The sequence below is a fragment of the Leguminivora glycinivorella genome, chromosome 18, assembly GCF_023078275.1.
Source record: "Leguminivora glycinivorella isolate SPB_JAAS2020 chromosome 18, LegGlyc_1.1, whole genome shotgun sequence".
Taxonomy (NCBI): Eukaryota; Metazoa; Arthropoda; class Insecta; order Lepidoptera; family Tortricidae; genus Leguminivora; species Leguminivora glycinivorella.
This window is the reverse complement of record NC_062988.1, coordinates 16,944,855-16,963,629: the sequence shown is the minus strand read 5'-3', so window position 1 is coordinate 16,963,629 and position 18,775 is coordinate 16,944,855. Positions and strand designations below refer to the sequence as shown.

The 18,775-nt window shown below is 35.8% G+C and overlaps 2 protein-coding genes across 2 annotated transcripts; one reads left to right on the top strand and one right to left on the bottom strand.

The window, feature by feature from the left end:
• Nucleotides 1-252: 252 nt before the first annotated feature.
• LOC125235920 lies at nucleotides 253-6,914 on the bottom strand. Its single transcript, XM_048142559.1, has 5 exons — nucleotides 6,903-6,914; nucleotides 6,443-6,544; nucleotides 6,038-6,163; nucleotides 5,774-5,928; nucleotides 253-717 (listed from the first exon to the last, which is right to left on the bottom strand). The coding sequence occupies exon 5, from the start codon at nucleotides 704-706 to the stop codon at nucleotides 293-295; it is 414 nt and encodes a 137-aa protein (XP_047998516.1). The 5' UTR covers nucleotides 707-717; nucleotides 5,774-5,928; nucleotides 6,038-6,163; nucleotides 6,443-6,544; nucleotides 6,903-6,914; the 3' UTR covers nucleotides 253-292.
• Nucleotides 6,915-12,108: 5,194 nt separating this feature from the next.
• LOC125236047 lies at nucleotides 12,109-17,775 on the top strand. The gene is made up of 3 exons (XM_048142737.1): nucleotides 12,109-12,851; nucleotides 16,580-16,763; nucleotides 17,152-17,775. Exons 1-3 carry the CDS (start codon nucleotides 12,492-12,494, stop codon nucleotides 17,460-17,462), a joined length of 855 nt encoding a protein of 284 aa, XP_047998694.1. The 5' UTR covers nucleotides 12,109-12,491; the 3' UTR covers nucleotides 17,463-17,775.
• The last annotated feature ends 1,000 nt before the right edge of the window (nucleotides 17,776-18,775 follow it).

The following is an 18,775-nucleotide window of genomic DNA, read 5'->3' as shown; positions in this document are numbered from 1 at the left end:
TGTATAAAAAAATGGTATTTAGACAATCGACAAATCTAATTTTAATTTGTATTCAAAATGTGTTTCTTAAAATAAATGTTTGTTATTAATTATATTAGTTTTTTTTATACCATTCTATATAACTACTGATAACTACCTAATAAGTTTTTTATAGTAAATGTTATATTTTTAATTTTTAGCTTAGATTTTACATAATTTGCATAAGAAAAACTTATTAGTTAGTATGGATATAAATAAAACGACAACTTACTCATATAATATTTATTACTTATATAATATTTAAAATACAACTTTAATAACTAGTACTGTATCCACAAATTTTTTTTGAAATTTTATTTATTAAAGCCTCTGTGCTGTCAATAATTTCATCAAAATTATCGCCTGCAACATACTGCGCGCTCAGTAATACATTTTCGTTCTGTTCATCGTTTTGATCCCTTACATCCTCTGTTATGTTGATTATTTGAATTTTGATCAGTTTATTGCCTTTGATCTCATGATTATTTATCACAAAAGATGGTGGGTGTCCTTGAGTCCTTTTCACTACTTTATTATGAATGTTAACTTTATTACGTTTCTTGGCTTTAGGGTTTTCGATGTTCTTTTTAATTTTTTTATATAAGTCGCTATCGTCAAATTCTTGTGGTAGCTCAAACTCTTGTGCATATTGCGAAAATGGAATTGGGATGTCTTCGCTGTCTGCCATTTTTTGAAAACCTAAGACAAAACGAAAAATTATATAATATTGATAAATCAGATTACACAACGAACAAAAATGTATATAACCACAAATAAATTAATTTTAATGTTTATTTGATTTGTAAAATATAATATATAATTTTAATATATATATAATATATATATATATATAATTTTAATAAGTAGTTAGTTAAAAAACAACTTACCAGGTCTATGTCTGCGAGTGGATAATAAAGACGCGTTGATGCTATTCGAATGTAACCAATTAAAAATTACTTTGCGCTTATAAAGGTTAGCTATTGTTTGTTCAGCAAAATATAAATGCGCAATCCTGTTATATGATAGCTTTAACTTTACACGTGTGTATGTCTTTACCTAAACAAGTCACAACTTGTTTTATGAACACGTTTATGAATAAACTATCTATAGAAATGTTTAAGGTAAATTAAAATGAAAACAAGAAAATAATAAGATAATATATTTATTTATCATAAGACATCACTGAATAATATTGTTAAAATAAAAACACAATAAGTATAATAAGTAGAAGAAAGATTTATTTTTAGGACATATAATTGAATTAGTTATTATCTTCAACTTATATTTATAGTTTTTAATAGATTTATAAAATTAATATCAAAATGTTGTTTCAATTATATGTGCTATTCAATTTACTAATGACCTCTGACTGCATATAGTACAATTTATTTTATACAAAACATGACAATTGATTACAAATTAAACATTAAGTATTGAGGTATGCCCCCAAGCTTTCGTCACTATTTGGTTGTCAGATATCATACGCTTATCATCATTAGCTGAAAGGGCGACTTTATTTACACTTTGGGTAAATATATTGTGCTTAATCGACTTAAATAATATGTTTCTTCTTTTTATTTCATCTCCTTGAAATAATGATTTCACGTAATGAGAAAACTCAAATTTGCATACTACAGGTTCTCTCACACCCTTAGCTTTTTTAATAATTTTATCAACTGTTTTGATAGAATACACTTTAGAACGAAGTCCAACATACTCTTTAATCATTTTTCCTTTCATTTCATCCTTAAAAAGTCCTGGCACTTTTTTATTTTGAACAGGTAATAAAAATTTATTATCAATATCGTAACAACTAGTATCGAAATATGTTAAAAAATGCATTCTTAAATCTTTAAAAAAGTCTTTTGTTTGTATATAATAAACAAAACTATCTGTATCCGTGTAACACATTTGTAGACGAGTATCATAAAAACGTTTAAATACTGAATAATGAAAATCATACATATGACTTTTAGATAACTCTAGTACAGCGAAACCAATGTAGATCGGTTTATCTAAAATTATTAGATCTGGTTTCAATTGAACTGCCACCAAATTTTCAGTAAAAACTGATACACTGTGAAAATTTGGCCTTGCAATTAATCTGTCAGCGGTGATTTTCTTTTTTGTTGTGTTATCATTGTCTGTCCACTGATTAACTAAGCGCACATCAACCCTTTTCTCAGTATTTTCTAAAGTTTTACCAAATATACTGTTATTCATCAATTTACAAAAATCTTGTTCAAAGACAGACGTTGCCTCTTGACGTAGCCTTGTATTCATATCAATATATTGTTTTAAGTAAGGGGACTGTTTGAACGTAATTACTCTATGTACTTTTTTTAATTTTAAACCATGTTTAAGACACGTTTTCAAATGTACATAATGAATCACATACAAATATTTGTCATATAGATTAGGTACCAGTTTATAATGCGTCCCACCTGGTGGAACACATTTTTCGGGACAAAATGGTAAATCATTATGTTTATCATGTAAATCATTGGGGTAAATAATATCAACTTCTAGAATGAAACCATAATCCGAGTCATCAGGGATTTGAGTGATATTTAAAGCACTTATTTCATTGGTTTCTAGAAACCTAAAGTCTGATAGGGGCATATACTGACACATGCTGTAACCATATAAATTATTACAGTCGATATAAATTAGGTATGAGTCTATCTGGGATGAGTCATAGTGAGGTAAGTATATGTTATTAGCCTTTGCATATCGTAGAGAGGTCATACAGACTCCCCTCTTATTCCAGATTGGATCATCTTAAGCATGTTAAAGTCATCTATAAGCTCTAATTCAATACCAGTTTTCAGAAGCATGGCATCAAATGATAAGCTAGGTGTAGTTAAATAAAAAGCAGGATCCAAGTCATAGTGTTGTTTGCAAGTAGCGCGAAACTTTTCAAAAATATCGGTTAGCAGAAGAACATCCGTTTGCAAATATAGGTCTGTATATTCACCTAAATTTTGAATTTTAAACTGTTGCCATACTTTTTGCGCATGATTATAATCTTTTACAGAAATGTTCTCATCAGTGAGCGAATTATGAAAACAGTCAATACTTGGCAGGTATTTTTCTTCAAAACATTGCCATTTATTCATATACTCATAGGGAAACACACCTTTTCGTGTAAGTAATTCAAACTCCTCATCATTACAAAAATATTTATGTAAATGAACAAAGTCAGATTTCTGCATAGTTGTAGTTAGTTTTTCTAAACTTGTATCTAAAAATTTGAAAGAATCTACAAAACGAAGCTGAAAATACTCATTCTCGATAGGGATAAATTTAGTAAAAGAAATATAGTTTTCTTTGGTTTTAGGTATAACTTTGACGTTTCCAGGTGCCTCCCCCAATTTTTTGATAAATAGATGGCAATCATAACCAGACAGATTGTGAAAAAAATAGGTACGAAACAAGGACGTTTATATTGTAAGTTACATATATTATGTGCCGCTCCCCGATATCTTCCTGTAATGTGACAGTGATCTCGAACCCGATCAGAAAATAGAAAATGGTTACAAATATGACAACGTTTAGCGTTCAAAAAGTTTTGGTCGTCATTCTCATTACATATTATTGGGGTATTTTTGTTCACAATTTTATAAATTTTAGCAACATCTTTGTAGATTGCCTCAATAAATTTATCGACGCAATCAGTACCGCGATAAGAGAAATAACGATTATGACTCGGATCTGCGTTACAAACAATATGATACCCAAAGGCAGCTGGTATATGATGATGCAAAGTTGTAGTGTTAGGGGTAAGACTATCACTAGTATCAGTATCAGAGTCACTAGTTTCAGTTGGTTGTAGTAACGATTCAAAATCTGCATATATAACGAATGGAACATTCTGTTTACGATCGAAATGTTTAAATTTAATTACTGTCCCCTTTTCTGGTAAAACGGTAACTATTCCAGTACACAAGTGATTTGCGAGTTCTTCCTGCGTGAGAAAAAATAACAGACAGGTTTCGCAAAAGTATATCTTACTATTATGCTTTGTTACTTGTCTGCGCACAAGACGACTCAAGTCTTTAATTAGAACATAATGTGGTGGGTGACTACCATCGTCTATTAAAAGTAGGTTTATATTTTTTCTACATTTCTGATTACTAGATACTTTAGACTTGTAAAGGGGGCCCACAACAATTTTATTATTTTTCAAACCAAAAATCGTCAATGAAATCATAGGGTTATTTTTTTCGAATATTCTTATGTCATCAAATGTGACTGGAAAAGAAATTTGAGAAATATTCAAAACGTCTCGAAAATTAGGATAAGATGATACTCTTTCAGGGTGTTTTGTAGAAGGATGCAAAGCCGCTGTTACACACCATAAAAAACAGCATTGATCGTTGTTTTGTATATTTATACATGCTTTTTTGTTTTTTATGAACTTTGGCAGGTCAACATAGCTTGAACCTCGTAATGGTTGATACTTGTTAATGTTGATCTCTAAATGAGAGTTACTAACAAAAGCCCATCCACTATCACGGTCTTGAAATTCCTCAAATTTTTTCTTTAGACAGTTAACAACTTCGCAAAACAGTGACTCAAAATCATAACTTAAGTATAAAATTTTATTTTTAGTTCCAAATGATTTTATTGATTGACTATTATCTTTGAACATTAAAAACAATCCAAAGAGCTCGAAATTTACTTTTACGCACGTATGTTTCGTAAGTGAATTATCTAAAAGCCGTTTTATTTTGTTTCGAATAGAGTTCATAAACGCATCGACAGACGCCAGACTTTGGTCGTTGGTTGCTGATATACGATAAGTGGCAATGCGCATCCGAAATGCAGACTCTACTACTTCAACACCATCATTAAGTAATTTGTTAGAACATACAGTTGTTTTATGTGCAGTGCTTCGAAGATGACCTGTCCATTTATTTTTGTCTACAGATGAACTACACGGTACACAGAAAGGCATAATGAATTATGTTAATGCAAAAGATGTAGCTAAACTCACTAGGCTATTTTGAAACCGTAATTTGTCAAACACTAATTTAATACATCTATTTACTATTAGCATACGTTGTATTAATCAAAACAGTTGACTCGACTGACTTCTCATTAAGAATGCAATGAATTGTTAACACTATGCAAAGTATGGTAGTATAAGTCTATAAATATAAATCAAATAAAGTCGCAGTATTAAATTATCGCATTCGAAAATATTCTTTAAATTTAACAGAAAGTAACCTTTTATCTTACAAAAATTAATTTCTGTATTTATTCATTAAAACTTTTTCGCACATAAAATATTGAAAACCTATAATATTTAAGTATCTATTTTTGTACACAAACTATTTATATAAGCGTACGATAATATCGTACGCTATACGAATATATTATATTCTTAATGCAAAAACCATATTCGAGATTTAGTTATAGACGTAGGTATCTACCTTTGCTATTAACTATAACTTGATTTTGTCAACAACTTTGAATAAAAAATAACAAAATTTTGTTTAAATAGAATTCTCTTACTGTGGGAGATTTGAAAATATTCAACTAATTTTTTTTATAATTATTATAATAAACAGGTTCACATTCTCCAAAAATATTAAAGGCTTGACCTAAGAACGTTTGTATTTGATTCCACTCGGAGGAATTCTCTTGACATTGCAATTTAACCGACGCTAATGCTTTTTATAACGTTCTTCAGGCTCAGATTTTTGGTAATCATTAATGTTATACACTTTTAAATCAATGAAAAAATTACCGTCTGTTATCGTAGTGCGTCGACTAGAACCTGTCGATACGCGGCTGGTAAACGATGATGTTGTCTTGACGGTTTTCGAACTGCCCTCGCTGGTGATCTTCTCTTCTTCTCTTATGATTTTGAAGATATCGGTTTCAGGCGATTTTTTGGAAGAACTGAAAAAATAAAACAGAATTACAATATTTCAAGCAAATACATTATGTTATAGTTGCACAATCACAATAAAGTAATTTAATTTTAAAAACAACTAAAAATAAGTAGTACCTAGAGCCAACATTCTTATTTTCACTGGTTGACGTTCGTGCTTTTTTGGTTGTTTTTTTCTTTTGCGCGCAAGGTGTTGGTGAGGATGAATGTAGTACCCGTCGATTTTCTGTTTCAACTTCGGACCTTAAATAAGAAAAACAATATTAAATATATGTCAATTAATAATAATTATGTTGACACAAAACTAAACCAAGTTCATAGTTATGACTGACAACGTTATAAATAGATGAGAATAAGATAACTGAGAAATAAATTAACGTGATAAACACACAGATATGCCTTACCAGGATTAAATCCTGTAACCTCAAGCTTAGAAAACAGAGTCACTAACGACTAGACTAGCAGGAACTGTTAAATATAACTCTAAGGATTATTTTAATTAATATAAAATAAATGAATTACCTTGCGGCTGAGGATGATTTCCTTTTCTTGATATTCTTTGTAGCAATCTTCTTCGGTTCAGGTGAGGGCGTGCGCGTGTATACTGAACATTCGGAGTCAGACCTTCAAAAAAGAATAAAAATATACCAACAATACTTAAATCAAAGTTTTAAAGAGATTCGATATATAGGGTTATAAATACTTACTAACATTTTAAATGAAGTTGAAAGTTGCAGATTCCTCACTTAACAAAAATAACGAGCAGCTTCACGTCGCAATACAGAATAGTAAAGAAATTGTTGCATAAAAACGCATTATTTTATAGTGAAATATTTGATGAGTTGATATTAAATCGAAACATAAATATATGACTAAAGAACCAAGTTCTGACATTCAACTTTAGATCTAAATATTATAAATTTAAATAAATATTATCGTTTTTATAAATTGAAGCACATAATTTATATTCAAAGTATATTACCACTTGTATTTCACAAAGCGCCGACAAAGTATCGAATTAACAAATAATACCGCAAGTCTTGCAACACGTGTAAATATGACCGCTACCACGAGTACTTACCGATTAAGTTCAAAATGTTTTTTATTTTTTATTATGACAAATACCATCAACACTATCGTTTTTCGTTAGTTCGGGTGCTACCTACGTAAGTATTAAACATTTTTGAAAGAAGAAAGAAAGTAAGAAAATAAAGACATTAATTGCAGCCAAATAAAATATACAATATGAGGCTTACATACTAAACAGTACAAAATCAGTTACATTGGGTTTGGTTTGTGGTTGCAAAAGGACACCACTCGACATATGCTCTGACACTGATGGTGGCACAGCGCTGGTCTTCCGTGGAGCCTTGGGTCGGGCGATAGTGCAATACAATAATTATTATACAATTAAAGGCACAGAGTAATTAAGAAAGTCAGTGACACACTATACAAGGACAAGACTACTTATAATATTTTTGAACATTTATGGAAAACAACTTAAAAACAAACCTTCTTCAATGCATATAATATGTATTAACATATTATATGCATTAATTATTTACACTAAATTATTATAAAATCATTAAAGAACAACAATGTTTCATACAATAAAACACAACTCACCTTTATAGAATGTTGGTTAAATAATATCATGGTATAGGACAATAAACACAGCGTCATCATTTTCAGTAAGTAACATGCAATTCTCATATCAGCGACATTGTTGATTGAAATAAAATACCTCGACACATTGTGATTAACACAACAGAAGCGTCATTTCGAATAATAGTTGTTGATATGCAGAAAAAATTATTACTATTATATATATATATAAATGTAATTAACTTAAATTCAATACACTATTCTTTTCAATAGACTTATTTGTCAAAATAATTTGAATTTGCGATAGTGAAAAGCAAAAAGGTTCGCGTCTTTCCTGTAGATCATTTCAAAAATAAGGGTTTAAATCCTATCTTTTATTTAATCAGTCTGTATTACCATTACTTTTCATTCATTAAGCTTATCAGTATTATGTTCATAAACTTAGATGCGTATATGACTTAGGTAGAAACAGTAACCAATCTCTTATTTTATTCTTTAATCGGATTATTACATATCAACATATCGGACTCGACTACCTGTTATCGCATGTTCCGTCACTTGTTTATTTATATATTATATCCAAAGTATGACAAAGACAAAGCATAGCAGGTTCGACTATTTACGTTTCATAAACAATTTAGAGTATTAATACATACGTACTTTGTTAGTCTTACGATCATATGTATGTATGTAACTATAGACTTAAATAAAAATTATGCTTTATTTTCAGTGGATAACATTGTTTTTTGATTTAACCTTACTTTAAGTTTTGTTGGTTTTACATTATGAACTAAGTTTACATGAAGATAAAATTACATAAATGTATTTTGAACTTGAATACGATCGGACTATGGTTGAAATCGGTACTAGTAAAGGCAAATTACGTTAAATCTCGTAACACCAACGTCACATTTAACAACCAATCACATTGTCAGGTCTACATCGCGCTATTGAAGTTTTTTGTATTCGTTTGTATATATACAATTTACAATGAAAGGCATGTCGGAGTGACTGTGGCTATACCGACCGATAGTCTCAGGTACTCTTACCTCTTCGATGTTGCGAGGCATGGCCAACCTTGTGACATTGACTTGGTAACGCGGTGGCGTGTGCAACATACTTGGTTCTAATAACCCTACCTTGGGCAGGGTATGTATGCATGACACACTACAACGTGATGACGGTTAAACACATACGTGATGACGTATACAGCGATAAATTCCTGTCTCATGGTAGGTGCTGTATTACACGGGTGATCCATGTTGCTAGACGGTCGTAGTAACGTTGGAGATCCCATCCATACTCTAACATTACAGTCTCTGGCCAAGTCTGTGTTGTGAGAGTGTGAAAAACACCGTAATAAACCTAGCCCGGCAAACCTCTACCCGATGCAAATCTGGGCTATGATGGTGCGTTACGAGATCTGGTTCTCAAATAGAACAAGATCTGGTGGGTGCAATGCTAGCAGTACCCGTTGTGTTAAGCCTTTTGCATTTTTTTATCGTAACATAAAATCAACCCTCACTTAACATAATATTTTGGATTTAGCTGAATACAACGTTAACGGCTACGTATCGAGAAAATCCAAATGCATCTCGGTGTTCTACCCCAATGATACGACTACGTATAGGGAAACGGGTTCTACCCCACTGATACGAGCTATATATTGGGGGTTTCTGGACCACGACTGCGACAGCGAGCGAAGCGAAGCTGGAGCATTAGGAGTGGGGCAGAACTCCCAATATATAGCTACTAACGTGATGGTCTCTAGTGTCATTCTTAAGACATTACTTACTTAAGTTTAATTCTTACAGGAACCAAATGTAGTGTCTCGCAAACCGCTCAAAAGTAAAGTTAAAAAATCTAACAAAATATGTGGCCCAGGTAAGCTTGAACAGACCGGTCTCCACAAACAACACCCGTTCACGAGTATGACGCGTATCTCAGCCATCGCCTCCCTCAACCTCCATTCTAATTAAAACGAGTTAAATTTTACTTAATCTACACACAAATGAAATTACATATTTAAAAATATTTTAAGCGGGTTACTCACGTATTAAGTCGATATAGCGTTCGACATGTTTCGGTTCAATTTCGAGAACCTTTCTCATACAAATGAAATTATTTAGTTAATATTAGGGAAATGATCCCAAAAGCAATACTTTCAAGTCAACGGTACAACACGACCGGACGAAATTTAACACATACTTAAAAATTGTAATCAACAAATTTCACAAACCCACATTGAAAATTCCAATCAATTCCGACTCCTGGTAACCCTAGCAAAAGTTAAAACAATCCCTAATAAATCGTTATCCCGTTCGACCCATTTTCTGGGCTGACCGATTTCGGCTTGTTTATTATTTTAAATTATTTCAACCCCTCGGTTGAGAAGGGGGTGAAACTTCCTTCCGCGTTCTTAATTATGAGAGAGACGTTATTGGAGATTTGTTGATAGGAAACATATTTATAGAATATCTATTATTAGAAGCTTATTGTCTGAAATTCAACATTGAAAGTAGATATGCCAATAATAAAGTGTGCGGCTGTGCGGGTAGATAATGGAACTAATTGTTAGATTTAGAAATATCAGGGATTTATTAGAAGAGCTTTTTGTTATTTTTTGTTTATCAGTGTACATTTATTTACTTTTAAGGATCATTTCTGTAACCAAACAGGAACTTTAAATCTATCATACTAATATGAGCAAACTAATTTATTTTTGTCGGGACTACTAATCAATCATTTTTGAAAATGACATTATTTCAAACGTTTTTTTAAACGCTAAAACAAATTAATATACCTGAAAATCACTGTTTGTTATTTTTAATAAAGGAAAAAATAATCTTTTGAAAATCAGGACTTGTTTTGTTATTGTGGTAAAATATACTATGTCTGTTATTGTGGATCAGTATCTTTAATTACGAATAATTAGTTCTTTACTTACGGATAAACAACAAAATATTGTGCATCTTCACGAGTATAAACATTTTCAGTATTTATTTTCCGTATCCTTGAGTTTTTTTTTTTAATTTAAACTGTTGTTCCTAGTCGGTTATAATCATATGGAGTTTTTGCCGATGAGCGTACTCTACGGTACAACAATTAATGTCTCTTTATTATATGATCCCTCAAAAAACCGTACAGTCTGTAAAAAGTATTTTTAGCAAGTGACGTATTGAAAAATAAACTCTGCTGCGACTGGTCTTGATGCCCATTACGCATACATGCTGGAACGTAATCGTGATAACACGAAATAAGAAACGCATTACCCATGCCGCATTGCGTACGTCCGCGACGCTTGTGACACAGATTGCTTTATAGCCGATATGCCAATTTAAATATATATCTGAATTGACTACAAGTTTTGGTTGGATGCAGATGGGATAATAAATATTCTTGCCTCAAACCTTTTTTCGCAATTTAACTCAAACTATTGAAATAACTACTGTTTTTCTATTTCGATACTTCGTACTCTATTGACTTAACACAATAATAAAACACTTACGTTAAAACTTACAAATAGAAAATTTGACCCAGGTCCTGTTCGTCGGGTTAGGTGCCCAGGCCCCGTAGCCGAATGGCATTTCTCCGACGCCAAACGAAAGCGATACGCCGCTGGCTCTGTCGCGCCAAAACGCAAGCGCGATAGAGATAGATATCTACTAGCGCTTCGTTTCGTGAGCGTTTCGTGAGCGATTGTGCCATTCGGCTAGCCACCCAGGCCCCGTAGCCGAATGGCATTTCTCCGACGCCAAACGAAAGCGATACGCCGCTGGCTCTGTCGCGCCAATACGCAAGCGCGATAGAGATAGATATCTACTAGCGCTTCGTTTCGTGAGCGTTTCGTGAGCGATTGTGCCATTCGGCTAGCCATCCAGGCATGCTGGCTCCGTTGCCCCGCTAGAAAGCAATGCTAACACTGAGCTGTACAGGCTGTAGTTCTGAAGCAAGGTCCTCAAGGATAGAGTGGCAAGCTATTTTGGCTGCGAGACGGCGCAAAGTGGAGTCAACAGCAATGGGCCGGATGCATCCATCTTTTTTTTAAGGCGCATAGGCGCATAATATTCAACATTACATACCTTGAAAATTTCCAGAAAATCGTAAACACTTTTGTGTGAAATATGTTATCGTAGTCCAGAAAATGCGTTTATGGTTATGACGTTTGACAGCTTTTTTATAACGTGAGAATAAAACTAAGCTGCCGTTTAGCGTCATATATGGTGGTAGAAGTAGGTAGGTAATGAAAAGAAGAAATAAATTTACAAGTTTATTTACAAAGCAGAAGAAATAGCAGAAATAGAAACCAGAGGGACGTGGGAATAAAACTGAGCTGATAGGTGGTGATTCCGCGAAACAAGCCATAGGGTTCACTTCCCTGAACAGATGTTGGGAGCAGGCTGTCCCGGGCTTTTCTGAAGAAGGAGCAGTCAGAAGAGGATTAATGCTTCGAGCCCGGAGAGGAAGGGTAGTAGCCTCGAAGCCCAGAGGAACAGCCATAAGAAGAATTATAGATAGATAGATTTATTTATTTCTCCTTGAAAATAACATGGTAACAGTAGGGTAGCAACCCCCCCTCACGAACCTTTATAAGCGAGCGCACCCGTCGTACCGGTCTCTTTTCGAATCCCGATCTGGTGAAGTAAACGTTAAGACTAACCGTATACCCATTTGTTCATTTCGTGTCGTGTTTTTATTATTCTGTGCATAGTCTGTAGATTTCGTATGTTTTACTAATCTGTTAATTATTCTGATATTCGAGATTGTTACTTTGAGTGTTTAGTAATAATGTGATTGATTGTAAATTGTAAATAAATAATTAGTCGATTTGGTTTTTATGATTTCATTTAATTTAACATCCTGATAATCGCTAATATCAGAAACGGGATAGTACCTAACGCCTATTAATAATCGTTTTATAAACGGAGAACATGATTTAAATCTAAAACTTAAAGGCAAATTGACTATGGCCTATAGATCCACTCGTAATAGGGGTAGGAGTAGGCAGACTAATCAATCAGTTCCAGATGCGGAGGTCTTTCAACAGCAGCTTGGCGATATATTGGCGCGCCTTCACGCACTTGAGGACAGCGCGCCGCCGCCGTCAGCGCTCCCGAGCGCGACCAATGGCGCCGACAGCCACGTGGAGCCGAACGCCACTGAGGCGGACGCGGCCAACGCCCCGGACTTACTCCACGCTCCTGGATCCGACTTGCGGGCTCCGTCGTTACCACCCGGGTCAAGTACTAGCACCGTCGGTGAGAGTTCTACTGCTGCAAATGATGTTACCGACCGGCTTATAGGGGCCCTTACCGCATTGACAAAAGTAAGATCCAACCATTATTATATTTCAAATTTTGATCCAAGTTTACACGATATCGATTCTTGGTGTGAGGAAGTTGAAAGAGCGCGCGATATCAACCGTTGGGATGACAATGAGTGTCTTTCTAGGATAGCTAACTGCTTGAAAGGGGATGCTCGTAGTTGGCTTAATGAGTGGGTTACCAACGATCGTTCGTGGACAAACTTTAAACTCGAGTTTAAACCATTATGCTCACGAAGAATCGATGTCGCTAACATTTTGTATAGTGTCATGTCTACGAATTCTGACAGTTATACCACGTATGCAGAATATGCAAGACGTTCATTGCTAAGATTGAACATAGTCAAAGGTTTGAGCGACGAGTTGACGGTTGCTATTGTTATACGAGGAATAACTGATGCTCAGATTCGTGCCGCCGCGACTAACGCTCAGTTACTGCCTAAAGATCTAATAGAGTTTCTTTCTATTTATACGAAGCCTAATTCAAATACTGGGCAATCATCCACACGCCTGTCACGCGGCAGGCAGGTAGAAACAAATAACCGAAAACGAGGTCGTACTTTTAATACGCCTAATCGGGAATTAAAATGTTATTCGTGCTTGGAAATAGGCCATCCGCAACGATTTTGTCCTAAACGACTTAAACCGTCAGAAGAAAAAGATGATAAAAAGCCGTCTGCCACCTTGTCTATTCCGAACGCGATCGTATGCTCATTTTGTAAAAAACCGGGTCATGACGAGACTGTATGCTTTGCTAAGAAACGATCAGAATCACGAAACAAAAACAATGTAAATTTTTGTCGAGAATTAAAGGGTAGTTCGAACGACAATGATATTACAACGGCGGTAATACAAGGCATTCCTACGGATGTTTTGATTGACAGTGGGTCACGCTTCTCGTTAATTAGTAGATCTGTGCTAAAATATTTTGAACACACCGAACTACCCACACACGAAGTTTTGCGCGGTATAGGCGGTAATATCGTTTGCACTAGTTACGTGACATTTTTAGTAGAATTCGCTGATTACGCTTTAAAAGTTGATTTGTTAATCGTGCCTCCCGAGTGTATAAGTGTGCCTGTGATAATTGGTACGGATGCTTTGAATGGCGAGGGGATAGCATATCTGCGACTCAATGGTAAACATTACATCACTCACCTTACTCATACGAGTATTAATGGCAATAAAAAGGACGTGTTACATGTACAATCCAATGAGCAACAACCGGTCAATAACTCACTTAATGAGTGCGATATCAACAGTCCGCTCACCGGGAGCGATCGCGAAAAATTGTCTGCAATCATTAACCGCTTTAAAAACCATTTGATTGAAGGCACTGCCCATACAACTGTTACTACGGGCGAGATGCACATTGAATTGACAAGTAACACTCCTATTAATTATAGGCCGTACAAAATGTCTATCGATGAGAAATCTAAAGTGCGCGAGATAGTCCGTGATCTATTAGATAAAGGTATTATTCGCGAGTCGCAGTCACCATACGCTAGCCCGATACTCCTTGTTAAAAAACGTGACGGAAAAGACCGTATGTGCGTAGATTATCGTGCGTTGAATGCCATTACAGTAAAAGATCGCTTTCCACTGCCACTGATAGAAGACCACATTGACCGTCTTGGCAAAAGCAAGTACTTTAGCTGTTTAGATATGGCTACTGGCTTCCACCAGATAGCACTGGATAGCGATTCAATTCCAAAAACGGGTTTTGTTACACCTGAAGGGCACTTTGAGTACCTAAAGGTCCCGTATGGCCTCTCCAACGCGCCAATTGTTTATCAGCGAATAATAACAAAGACGTTGAAGCCTCTTATAGACGCTGGTAAAGTTTTGACGTACATAGATGACGTTTTAATTTTAGCCTCAACCGTAGACGAAGCACTTGATAACTTACGTGAAACTCTTGAAATGTTGACCTCCGCCGGGTTTTCAATTAACTTAAAAAAGAGTACGTTTGTTGCTACAGAAGTAGAGTATTTAGGCCGAATAATATCACATGGTCAGGTTAGGCCGAGCGAAAGGAAAATAAAAGCCTTGATTGACTCTCCAGTGCCCACGAACGTACGCCAAATACGGCAATTACTCGGTTTAGCAGGTTACTTCCGGCGATATATACCCGATTATGCGGCTAAAACTGCTTGCATATCTAAATTGACTAAGAAAGGGGTTCCATTCATTTGGGGTGAGGAACAGGTTAAAGCTCGTAAATATCTATTAGAGTGTCTTACTAATGAGCCCGTGCTTGCAGTATTCGATCCTTCCCTACCAACGGAACTACACACAGATGCGAGTTCCATTGGATATGGTGGAGTACTGATTCAGGTGCATAATGATAATCGTAGACGTGTCGTGGCCTATTTTAGTAAGACTACTCAAGGTGCCGAACCGAAATATCACTCCTATGAACTGGAGACCCTCGCTGTTGTAAAAGCCTTGCAACATTTCCGCCACTACCTGCTAGGAGTTCCTTTCAAAATAATAACAGACTGTAACGCATTAAAATTGACAGAGCGTAAAAGGATCTCCTACCACGCGTGGCGAGGTGGTGGATGGATATGCAGGATTTCAACTTTACGATAGAATACCGAAAGGGAGTAATGATGCAACACGCAGACTATCTGAGTAGAAATCCTGTAGACGTTTACCACATAGATAAACCAAAAAACTGGGCACAAATTGCTCAATCCGCGGACGACGAAATGCGCGATTTAATCGATAAAGTTAACAATAATGAACTTGACTCGTCGCGTTATATTGTGGAAAATGACCTGTTGTATTACAAATATTCTCCTACCGGCGAGGAATCCAGGTTACTGTGTTTTATACCCAAGGGCCACAGATTGAGTTTGTTACGTATTTTTCACGACCAACATGATCATATTGGGATTGATAAGACCACGGATCTCATTTTGCGACACTTTTGGTTTCCTGGATTACGCGCCTTTGTGAAAAAATATATAGCACATTGTTTGATTTGTTTATCGTCAAAGAAAGTACCTAGAGCCCCACATCAACCGATTTCTTCATGGCACAAGCCCGATGTGCCTTTTAATACAGTGCATGTTGATGCATTAGGTATTTTGCCTGAATCAGAAGGCTATAAGTACGTTCTTTTGATAGTAGATGCATTTTCAAAATACTGTTTGCTTTACCCCATGATTAAACAAGATGCGAATGAATTGCAGAACTGTTTCTCTAATGCAATCTCTTTATTTGGTACACCTAATCTTATAGTGTGCGATAAGGGTCGTATGTTTGAAAGCTCTCAGTTCCAAGGGTGGGTAAAGAGCGTAGGGTCTAGCATACATTTTATAACTCCTCAAATGCACGGTGAGAATGGACAAGTGGAGCGGTATTGTAGAACTGTACTTAACATGCTTCGCGTAGAGGCCACAAAAAATGCTCTGTGGTCTACCAGCCTTTGGAGGCTTCAACTTGTTATTAATAGCACAAAACAAAAAACAATTCAAACTTCCCCTTTACAATTGCTTGTTGGTATTGAGGGTACAACACCATTAATACGGACCATTATTCGTGATGTAGCTCTTAATAACACTCATCCAAACCGTGAAGGCCTTAGAGAGCTACAAAGACAACGCGCCTCCGAATTATTAAATGAAAATCGGCAAAAACAAGATCAGCATGTCAATAAAAATCGCCGGGCGGAGCGCATATTTAAACTTAATGATATGGTTTTTGTAATTAAAACTTCGCAGATGACTGGCAAGCTGGACTCCGGGATGCGGGGACCTTACCGCGTCACGAGAGTGCTGCCACACGGTCGCTACAACCTGCGACTGGTTGGTGGCTCATATGGCAAAACAACACAGGCTGCGGCTGAGCACATGGTCATATGGCGCGGAGAATGGACCCCCGAGTCATGTGCCGCCTTCTTTGACAGTGAGTATAATTATGCATTCTATGTAGGTGTACATGCAAACAACGTGCCTCTGTATTTGATCCTACATAGACAGACACGCTAACTCGGTGCCTCTGTCCCTGATAAGGTTATGAGAGGATACGCTAACTCGGTGCCTCTGTCCATGTTGGATTATGAGGGGATACGCTAACAAGGTGCCTATGTCCTTTAAAAGTCAAGGGATTTTCAATCCCCTTTTTTTTTTGTATGAAGGGTTACGCTAACTCGGTGCCTCTACCCTAAGACAGTTGTATTGGATAAGCAAACAATGTGCCTATGTCCGTCATAAAGACATGCAAACTAGGAGCCTCTGTCTTCTAAAATTGGCCTCTAATGAACGTGCTTCTAATCCATTGTTATTGTTTCTAGGCGAGGAGGACACTACGTCTGGCACGATCTCTACTGATTCAGATGCTGCTGCAGCAACTGACAGCCTCTCTGCCGATGCCAGCCTTCCGGGTCCAACTACAAGCGCCGCCATGCCTCCAGAACCCAACAGCGAGGAGAGCCAAGCCGTATCAAGCACGAGTCACCACCAACAATCTGCCAGTCACACTACAGAGAGCTCCGGCAGGCCCATAGCCAATAACAATGACGTTAGAGAAGCGCTGATGCCCGAGCCTAGACGACCACGTGGTCGAGGGCGACCACGAGTCAGGAGAGGCCGTAAAAGGAGATAGATAAAGGTTAAGCGCGACGCCACGCTACGTCACTACAGTAGGGTAGCAACCCCCCCTCACGAACCTTTATAAGCGAGCGCACCCGTCGTACCGGTCTCTTTTCGAATCCCGATCTGGTGAAGTAAACGTTAAGACTAACCGTATACCCATTTGTTCATTTCGTGTCGTGTTTTTATTATTCTGTGCATAGTCTGTAGATTTCGTATGTTTTACTAATCTGTTAATTATTCTGATATTCGAGATTGTTACTTTGAGTGTTTAGTAATAATGTGATTGATTGTAAATTGTAAATAAATAATTAGTCGATTTGGTTTTTATGATTTCATTTAATTTAACATCCTGATAATCGCTAATAGTATTTAACAATTAAAGATGTCTCAAAATAACATGAATTCACAAAAAGATCGTCAGATTGTAAAACATAATCAAAATTCATTAATATTTGTGAAATAACTACTTAACTAAACACACAATAATCAAAGAAATGTATGTTAGGATAGTCACAAAGGGTTTGTGACTACCACACCCGGCCCACCAAAGTCGGGAAGTGACCCATCAGTATCACTTTGGTGTTCACGGATATAGTAGTCAAACAGGAAGGTGTGGTAGAGCTGAGATATGAAAGAAAGGAAGAGACAGAGGTCATAAAGATAACTTATATCCAGATTATGTACAAATTTACAACACTTACCCGAACCGGGGAAACGTAACTACACAATAAACTATGTATGTGGATAGAAGATTTTAAGAAATATGTAGAAATTTAGATTGAAAACGTAAACAGATCTTGACTCAAGCCCACCGGCGATGTTCTGGCGTTTTCCTAAAACGTCTCGAAGAGCGAATAAAAATTTTGAATTTTGAAGTTTGTCATATCGGCCAACACCAAACGCAAAATAGGAAAAAAGGTTGGAGAAAATAGAACCCTTACATGGTGTTGAGCTTATATTCACTTTTTTGTGAATTAACTAAATGATTTGATAGAGGTGTGTTTAATTTGATTACATCTGTCAAGACTGTCCACGGATCCATCTTTTGTTTTATCATTGAGGTGCAACACGTTTGATAATTAATAAAAACTAGATAAGAGCATTATAGATTTCCAGGACTCAAACGTTTCACAGGTAGGTACTTAAATAAAGAAGCAAAAAGTTATTTTCCGGAAAAAGACTAAACGTAAATAAATTAATACACAAACGAATGAGATACCTACAACAAATATTATTGTAAACATGTCTTGTAGCCGGCTAGTCAGCGGAGAAATAAAACCAAGGTTCTATAAGTAAATAACAATATAATGAAAAATATATACA